Raw genomic sequence first — 10,091 nt, 5'->3', positions numbered from 1 at the left:
AGGCGCAAGCAATCGTCGATTATTTGGAGAATCAAATCGGTAACTCTAAACCGTAGAATTCATGTTTAGGATTTACTTTATTTGAGCATGAATTATTTGCGTTCTAGCATGCAATTATCTGTTTAACATGTGAATTGATTGATCCCATAATCGGTCAAATAGATCCTTATCTGATTTATTTGTTTTGTACAAGTCTTCCGCTGTGCAAGGGGCTCCAAACCCCAACAGTCCTTGGCCTGGTAGTCACTGTTGTGACCTAAGCTATATCCTTACTTGTTCTTTCTTGGTTACTGGTTGTCTATTTCTCTTGTTTAGATCCGAGAGGATCTTGTTTTTGGTTTACTAATACTTCTACTTAGTGTGCAGATAGTCGAAAGAGCTGGAGCCTCAAATCTGGTAGAAGACTTGAGAATAGCTAGGGTTTCGATTAGTCAGCTCTATAATAAGTAGACTTGTATTCGTGTTTTTCCTTTGTATCTTGGCTTGCATTTCTGAGATTAGTCATCTCAGATCAATATCAATAAAAGAGGTCACGGTAATTAGTGAATCCCGAGTGATTTGATCCCGATACATGAGTCATACTTTGATAACCATATATGAAATTAACCCCAATCACAGTAGTACATTTAATTGTATAATCTTTTATTGAAAGCGGTTACATAATAACTCCAAGATTCATGTCTTCAAATTGTCACGGCCTCGACAAGCACCATCTTTACCCATTCTTTGCATTTGTTGGGATCGGAATAGCAATCCGTGTCCGAATAGAGAAGATGTACGACACGAGCAAGATTGACAACACGCGTGAGGATTGGCATGGATGCCGGTGTTGGCTCAAGGCATTCTTGATTCATATCTTTCCATGCGTTCTTCACTCGTTGTTTAAGTTGAGCACGACCATCATCCTCCGACACGCCATATTGTTTCATGTAGCAATGTATTGCTGAGGGTTTCTCCTCATACTACATGAATTAAATCCATAAATAAGAGACAATGCAAATGTAACATATGCATAACACGTGCATATGTTATAGTACGTGCTTAGCGCCTAAGCACTAAAGCGCGCACACACATGCTTAACACAACCTATAAGAATTTTTTGATTTTATATACGATACACACACACATATATATGTACGACATACCTCGTCTCCAACTAAGTCATCCATTAATCGACCAACTACGGATGATGCTCGGACTATCAGAGGTTCCGTTGTAATCCAATCGAAATCTCTTTGACTAACTTGATCTCCCATACCCACCAAAGAAGTTGTTGATGCCATCATGTAACCAGCGGACTCGAGGGACACCTTCATATACTCGTCTAGTGTTGGAATATAATCGTTATACAACCATTTCGCCTCCTCAAAATATGCCATTGCTAACTTTTTCATCTGCAAACAAATTCAAAAAACTCGTTAAATAAAATGTGGGTAAATTGTCAGAAAAACCATGAAATTTGGTCACGAATATTGTTTTTAATATTAATGTTGCGGGATTCGTTAAATTTTGACCAAACTTCATGACTTTTTGACAGTTTAGTTTACTATGGAAAGATGAATACTTCTTGTATTGCATATTGGACGCGGTATGATTCTTCGATTTTCTCCATTTCATCTTCTATCTCAGTATAAGTATCAATAAGGCTTCGGTAGCACATTTGGATGTATGGTGGTGAATCCTCCAACGTCTCATTAGCATCCCAACTGAAACAAGAAAATAAAACACATTTGTTAGGTCAAATTTATTCAAAACAATTGTAATAGTAAGTAAAAACTAACTGAAAATTTGCATCCAACCATTGAACACTGTCTGTTAGAATCTGTAGTTCATCTAGCGTTGCATATTCATATGTGTCGTCAAGAATCGAAGCCATACAAATGGCTTTCAGTAATATTCTTCTTGCTTCAGCATAGCTTGGCTCAAAGAAGACTCCTACCATCCACAGGTACAATTCTGTAACCCTATCTCTTGCATAAGGCATTTTATTCTTCACGTCCAATTTCTTCCACCACCTATTTCAATTAAATGGAATATAAATTTAAATAACTGCAATCAAATTATAGAATTATAATAAAATGAAATCACAATAATTAAATATAAGTACCTTGTAGCATCACTGAGCTCTCTCTGGTGCATCTTCTGCACTAGGTTGAAATCCAATTTCGCAAAATTCAGTAGTATTTCATTATGTGACTCGTCTTCTTGGTACCCGGAAATGAACTTTCTGGCACCTAATCTTGTGACACTCAAGGGGTTTGGAATCCTCAGAGCTTCGTGAATACGTTTGGAGAGAGACACATCAGCCTCCATATTTTGGAGTGAAGCATGAAGATGAGATGAACAAAACCCTATTGCTTTGTCCAGAATTTCCTCGTCGTGTTTGAGAAGATGAGCCGCCTCGTATAAGCTCAACAAACCTTCAACGTTGTTTTTCAATGACGCCCCATAATTTCCTTCACCATCAGTGAATTTGCGAAACACATCTGTTGAAGTAAACTGTCAGTAATCATATTTCACAACGAAAGGTGTGGTTGTAGCATGTAAGAATCTTACCACATGGGACGTTGTAACCTTGTTGTCTAAGCAAACGAAAGCGAAGAGCCACAATGCATAGATCATCATTGTCTTTGCTATTTTGCTGCATGTAACTGTCATGAATATATTTCAAGGATTCTTCAATTTCTTTTTCGAAATGATATTCCACTCCCAAGCGCTGGATCTCATCGATGAGTTCCAGTTTAGACGATGAATCATTTGGAGTTTGAGTTAGCATTTTTCTGACCAGTTCTTTCTGCTTTGCGAGCTCTTCTTTTTCAGCATCAGTGATTTTCTACAAAAATAATAAGTACATTAGAATTATACTATAACACACTATATGAAATAACAATTGTTTTGTATTTAGATATATACCGTGTTATTGGAATCATATTTAAGAAAGAAGTCTCCCCAAATGGAAGGATGAAATGTCGCAGATTTACGAATTTCATCTAAGCTCTTGCCGTTCTTGATTGGAACAAGTGGTGAACACATTTCCATCGTGTTACTCTTTGTTTCTAAGAAAATGCTTGTGTGTGTGAGTGAGAGAGATAGATAGATAGCCGATGATTTGGTGTTTCATTTGAAGAATGTGAAGGTATTTATAGGTCTTCGTCGGCGTAAACTCTACTCAAAATAACTTTTTTTATTGCTTCAATAGATGCTTATTTTCATAGTGTTTCTTTCTTGGCTAGCGGTAGTTTTGTGGCGTTCTTTCTTATTAATTTATCAATAAATTAGGTGCATGTGTAAAAGATATGATTGTTTAGATAAAAAAAAAACAGATGAATTGTTCTTTCTTATTAATTTATCAATAAATTAGGTGCATGTGTAAAGATATTATTGTTTAGATAAAAAAAAACCTGTTTATTTTGGCGTTCCATGCCTTAATTTTTATATGTTCACGTCTCTCTGTCGGAGCATTATAGTATTACTACATTGTCAGGTGTTTATTTGGGGTCCAGCACCATCTTATTGACTGTTTTATTACTATCTAAATTATTATGTGTCATTCTTGTTCTTGTCTCAACCGAATTTAGATGTATAACAAAGATCAAATTGTTGGTGATTTAGGGATTACAAGAAGGAATACAAGAAGAACTGAAACGAAAATTACAACGGAAAATTCGAAACTAATGAACCGTAAAAGGAAATAGCCGAGTCGAGGAGGCCTCTTTCCGCAAGACGAGATACGCCCCGGTAGTGCTCTTCGGATTGGCGTTTCGTCCCCAAAGATAAAACGGCTACGTCTCTGATGAAGCAGCACCGCTATCAGCAGAGCTCCGGTGAACTGGATGGAGGAGAGGGCAGAGCTTCGACAGAAGAACAATGCAGAGAGAGAGAGCTTATGATGCAGAATGCTTTCTAGTGTTTTTAGTGTGTAGAATGCATGGAATGGCTAGCCTATTTATAGGCTCGGTCCACTGCAAGGGGTCAACGGCCATAATGGTCGTCATTAAAGCTAGACCGTAACGGTCGTCGGTTACGAGCTGTAACGTTCGGGCGTTACAAGCCGTTACGCGCTTAGAGCTAGAGAGGCTGAGTCTAGAAGCTTCTAGATTCGTTCACGACGTGGACTCTCACGTGTCAGCCACGTTGGCTTACCGCGTCATACTGACGAGGTGGCATCCCGCTTGGCTCGCTGACGTGGAAACGGTGGTGGTCTAAAAAGAACTAGACCCACTAGACTTGGGCCAAGCCCGCAACTAGGCCCAAGCACCAAGCCCACGACCAGGCCCAAAGAACAGTTGCCAAGATCCAAGATCCAAGTCCAATGACAAGGACAAGGGCACGGGCACGGGCACGAGCACGAGCACGGGCGCGGGCGCGGGCTCGGGCTCGAGGCTCGAGGCTCTCGGCACGCGGCTCACGGCGGGGCGGGCGGCGCGCGCGTGTGCGCGCGTGTGGGCTCTTACAGCCCATCTTAGTCCACTATAATTATTACATGTAATAATCCTTCTTATTAAATACTAGTTTAATAAGGTTGAAACTTTCAATGTGGGATAATTAACTCTCTTAATTATTCCCTAATCTCCTCTCATAGCTCATTAAGTTTGCAATTTTTGCACAATTTTAAACAATTATTTCTCACTCACCGGGAATCGAATTTGAGAAAATAAATATACCACGGTCATCTACTCCGAACGTAGATCGACACTATATCATTTAATTTTACAAAATTAAATGTCTCCTTGAAATTATAATTGGTCAAAGTCCATTGACCGGACATAGATTCCAACAATCCCCCACATGAGTGGAAATAGCCAAATGCAAATGCATGCAGACACAAGCTCAACCCTCGAGAGGTATATAAGCATAAGGATAGGTAGCTTTTAGCTTTGAACCTTCCATAGTCAACGCCATCGGATACACAGGTGGCCTAGTAGCGCGATGCTTTGAACTAGTCCTCCACGGCGTGCACCGAGACAATGGTGTTAACACTTAAACACCTCAACCTCATCCGTTCTCACGTTTTGTGTCCTTTGCGGCCTTGGACACCACTTTGGATTCATAAGTGTGTAATTTGAAGCGGCCACACTTCACACTTACATAGGTGATTCCTACTCGAGTATCTTGCCCTACTCGGTCTCTTAGAGAACTCAATCTCCTTGAGATCCTTAGAAATCATTAAAAGTCATAGACTTATCCTCACCACAAGGCAAGTTTTCAACACTCTATTGCTCTTTAGGGAATAGATGTAGATGAGTGTTTCACACGAACTCTCATAGCTTAGTTTTCCCATTGAACCAAGTTCTTGGGATCTCCAGTCATCATGGTTGGGTTACCACTATGACAATTCTTTAGTTTGTGGATTTCAAACCCATTCCCTCTAGCAACTTATTCATTTGATCACGATTTAACCCTTTGGTTAGCGGATCCGCTAGATTATCTATTGACTTCACGTAGTCAATTGTAATCACGCCTGTTGTGATCAAATGTCTCACGGTATTATGTCGTCGTCGAATATGTCGAGACTTGCCGTTATAGAAGCCATTGTTCGCCCTCCCGATAGCGGCTTGGCTATCACAGTGAATCAACACTGGAGGCACCGGCTTACACCAACCTGGAATATCCTCACGGAAGTTCTTAAGCCATTCGGCTTCTTCCCCAGCTTTATCTAAAGCTATGAATTCTGATTCCATAGTTGAACGGGCTATACATGTCTGTTTCGTGGATTTCCACGAGACAACACCACCCCCAATAGTAAAGACGTATTTACTTGTTGAAAGTGAGTCCTTATTGTCGGATATCCAATTCGCATCACAGTACCCTTCAAGTACCGGGGGGTATCTCGAAAAGTGTAGCCCATGATTTTGAGTATGTTTTAGATATCTCAAAACCCTTACAAGAGCTCTCCAATGCTCTTTGCTTGGATTACTCGTGTAGCGACTCAACTTGTTCACGGCTCAGGCAATGTCCGGTCGAGTGCAATTAGTTAAGTACATAATGCACCCAATGACCCGTGCATATTCTTCTTGTGCAACGGGTTCGCCCTTGTTTTTGCTCAAGTGAACATTGAGTTCAATTGGAGTCTTAACCGGCGCGCCATCATAGGCATTGAATTTCTTCAATATCTTCTCAATATAATGAGATTGGGTTAAGATGATTCCATCGGATGTTCTTAGAATTTTCATTCCAAGAATTACATCGGCTAGACCCATGTCTTTCATGTCAAAGTTTCTCTTTAACATGGCTTTTGTCTCGTTAATCACTTGAGTGGTACTCCCCATGATTAACATGTCATCAACGTAGAGACACACTATAACGTACCCATTATTAGTGCTCTTAATATAGACACATTTGTCACACTCGTTGATTTTAAACCCATTTGATAACATCACATTATCAAACTTCAAGTGCCATTGCAACGGCGCTTGTTTTAATCCATAGAGGGACTTAACCAGTTTGCATACCTTCTTTTCTTGTCCGGGCACTACAAACCCTTCGGGTTGTTCCATATAGATTTCATCTTCTAGTTCACCATTTAGAAACGCAGTCTTGACATCCATTTGATGAATCTCAAGGTTGTGCAATGCAGCAATCGCGAGAAGCACTCGGATAGATGTAATCCTCGTTACAGGTGAATAGGTATCGAAGAAGTCATGTCCTTCCTTTTGTTTAAAACCCTTTACTACCAATCGGGCTTTATACTTATCCACTGTTCCATCGGCCTTAAATTTTCTTTTAAGCACCCATTTGCACCCTAAAGGTTTGGCACCTTCGGGCAAATCAACCAACACCCAAGTGTGGTTTAGCAAAATTGAGTCAATTTCGCTTTGAACAGCTTCTCTCCAATGTAACCCGTCTGGGCCATCGAATGCTACTTTTATTGACGTTGGCTCTTCATCCAACATAAAAGCAATGTAGTCAGGACCAAATGTTTTTGGTGTTCTGACCATACTACCACGTCTTAGTACTGCATCACTTGGATCATGCCTCACTCGCTTGCGCGATTTAGGCTCTTCATCCGCGGATTTAGAACTAGTGGCTTCATCCACTGTTTTAGAACTAGTGGCCTCATCTTCAATTCTTGTCTCGGAATTGATTGGGACTTCTTCTTTGTCCTTGCAAGGAAATGTATTTTCGAGAAATACGGCATTCCTTGACTCGATTGTTGTTCCTACTGTAATAGTCGATATTTCAGACTTGTGAACAACAAATCTATATGCACTACTGTTAAGTGCATATCCAATGAAGATACAATCGATTGTTTTAGGGCCAATTGTAACTTCTTTGGGCGGGGGAACCATCACCTTGGCCAAACACCCCCACACTTTGAGGTATTTGTAGGATGGTTTCCTACCTTTCCACAATTCATAAGGAGTGATGTCTTTTCCTTTGAGTGGAATTTTGTTTAGGATATAGTTGGCTGTCAAAATAGCCTCCCCCCACATGTTCTGGGGTAATCCTGAACTTAGTAGTAACGCATTCATCATCTCTTTTAGAGTTCAATTTTTGCGTTCCGCTACACCATTAGATTGTGGTGAGTATGGAGCAGTTGTTTGATGAATTATACCACTTGCGTTGCATAACTCCTCAAACGGGGCTACATACTCGCCTCCTCTATCACTTCGAATCGCTTTGATTTTACAACCAAGTTGATTCTCAACTTCGTTCTTATACTTTTTGAACGCTTCGATTGCTTCATCTTTACTTCTTAAAAGATAAATATAGCAATATCTTGTGCAATCATCTATAAAAGTGATAAAGTACTTTTTACCACCTCTAGTTTGCACCATCTTTAAATCACATACATCCGTGTGAATTAATTCAAGGGGTTTTGTTTTTCGTTCAACTGAGTGAAACGGTAACTTAGTCATTTTTGCCTCAAGACATATTTCACATTTGTCTTGGGTATCTACTTCAATTGCCTTTAGTAAATCTAAATTTACTAATCTTTTTACGGCTTTTGAATTTACATGTCCCAATCTACAATGCCACAAATTTGAAGACTCGGTCAAATAAGATGAAGTAGATGCTTTATTATTATTGTTAGCCAAAGGCTTTGGAACAAGGCGCGTAGCCACACTAAGCTTGAAAAGTCCGTCGGTTACATAACCTTTTCCGAGGGACTTCCCAAACTTGTACAAAACAAACCTATCAGACTCGAATACAAGTTTAAACCCCTTATTAACTAGTATTGATCCTGACACTAGGTTCTTGCGGATGTCCGGGACATGTAGCACATCCTTCAAAGTGATCGTGACTCCAGATGTCATCATGAGTATCACATTGCCAATGCCGAGGACCTTGGACGATGCTTGATTCCCCATGTTGATCTTCCTCCCTTCAACAGCAGTGTAGGAGGCAAACTTGCTCCTATCGGAGCAAACATGAGCAGTAGCGCCGGTGTCGATGTACCAGCCGCCCTTGTTGTCAACAATGTTGACTTCTTCAGTGACCACGGCAACGAGGTCATCTTCATTCCAGTCCTTGAACTCTTTCTCAACGACGTGGGCTGCCGGCTTCTTCTTCTTGCTGCGGCAGTCTTTGGCAAAGTGGCCAACTTTGCCACACTTGTAGCACTCGCCTTCAAATTTCTTTGCAGGCTACTTTCCCTTCCCTTTGTCTTTCTGATTTGGGCGGGGGCGTTTGTTGGAGGGTCCGCCCCGCTCCAACAAGTTGGCTTTGGCATCAAGTGGGCTAAAGCCCTTAGCCTTTTGGTCGATCTTGCGCACATCCGCTTCAATGCGCAGCTTCACGATCAAATCTTCAAGACTCATCTTCTTTCGCTTGTGCTTGAGGTAGTGCTTGAAATCCTTCCAACTAGGAGGAAGCTTCTCAATGAGTATGCACCGCACAAAGTTGTCGGGCAAATTCATCCCTTCAGCCACGAGTCCGTGGATGATCATTTGGAACTCTTGAACTTGTTCCATGACCGGTCTAGAGTCGACCATTTTGTAGTCCATGAACTTGGATACTACAACATGTTCCGTACCGGCAGCATTGTCTACACTATACTTCTTTTCTAGGCTTTCCCACATCTCTTTTGATGTGGTTACAAGGGAGTATACATTGTACAAACTATCATCTAATGCACTTAGAATAAAATTTTTACAAAGATAATCTCCTTTGCGCCATGCTTCATAGTCCGCCATGACCTCAACACTTGTCTCTTGATCACTTGGCGCGGGCGGCTCGTTCTCCGTGAGGAAGTTGGCGATGCCCAATGTTGTCAAGTAGAACAACATCTTTTGGTACCACCTCTTGAAGTCAGCTCCTCCAAACTTAGGTGGTTTTTCGGCGGGTGGCATCATTCTTGGTGCCAAAGGTGCCGCACTTGGTCCTTGGAAGGAACCAATTCCGTTGCCCCCGAAGGAGCCAACAACATGGTTGGGCATAGAGCCCCCACCATTCATGTTGGGCGTAGAGCCCGCCATGGTCGCATTGGTCCCGAAGGAACCAAAGCCCGTGTTGAACCCGAAGGTTCCAACACTCGCATGAGACCCGAACGCCCCAGCAGTCGCGTGAGACTCGAAGGTCCCCGCATTCATGTGAGACCCGAAGGCCCCAACACTCGATCCATTAAAGGATCCGAAGGAACCACTAAATATGGAACCAACCGACCCACTCGAGGTAGATCCACCAGTGAGCCCCTGGGTAGTAGTATGCACCCAAGGGGTTGTTGATGAAGATGGATAGAGCCCGGAAGTTGGCATCATCGTGGTGGATGCCATGGTGGAGGAAATGATGGCGGCGGTGGTGGCCGGAGTGGTGGAAGCGGCGGTGTTGGATTCAGTTGACATCTCCAGCAAAGGTGATTATAGTTTCGAAAGTATTAGTTTCAGTTTTAGGTCCAGATCCCTTCAAAAGCAAGTTATATCTCGTCTTGCGATTGTTGGTGATTTAGGGATTACAAGAAGGAATACAAGAAGAACTGAAACGAAAATTACAACGGAAAATTCGAAACTAATGAACCGTAAAAGGAAATAGCCGAGTCGAGGAGGCCTCTTTCCGCAAGACGAGATACGCCCTGGTAGTGCTCTTCGGATTGGCGTTTCGTCCCCAAAGATAAAATGGCTACGTCTCTGATGAAGCAGCACCGCTATCAG

At 41.8% G+C, this 10,091-nt stretch overlaps 1 protein-coding gene across 1 annotated transcript; it reads right to left on the bottom strand.

Moving 5' to 3' along the window:
- Window positions 1–683: 683 nt before the first annotated feature.
- LOC148929777 (bicyclo-germacrene synthase-like) lies at window positions 684–3,039 on the bottom strand. Its single transcript, XM_089057311.1, has 7 exons — window positions 2,914–3,039; window positions 2,557–2,833; window positions 2,108–2,486; window positions 1,800–2,015; window positions 1,565–1,706; window positions 1,146–1,394; window positions 684–962 (listed from the first exon to the last, which is right to left on the bottom strand). Exons 1-7 carry the CDS (start codon window positions 3,037–3,039, stop codon window positions 684–686), a joined length of 1,668 nt encoding a protein of 555 aa, XP_088913437.1.
- Between the last annotated feature and the right edge of the window lie 7,052 nt (window positions 3,040–10,091).

The sequence above is a fragment of the Salvia hispanica genome, chromosome 4 (assembly GCF_029641045.1).
Source record: "Salvia hispanica isolate PSC_SH4W2 chromosome 4, Shi_PSC_v1, whole genome shotgun sequence".
NCBI lineage: Eukaryota > Viridiplantae > Streptophyta > Magnoliopsida > Lamiales > Lamiaceae > Salvia > Salvia hispanica.
The sequence above is the reverse complement of the archived record's forward strand: the minus strand, read 5'-3'. Positions and strand labels throughout refer to the sequence as shown.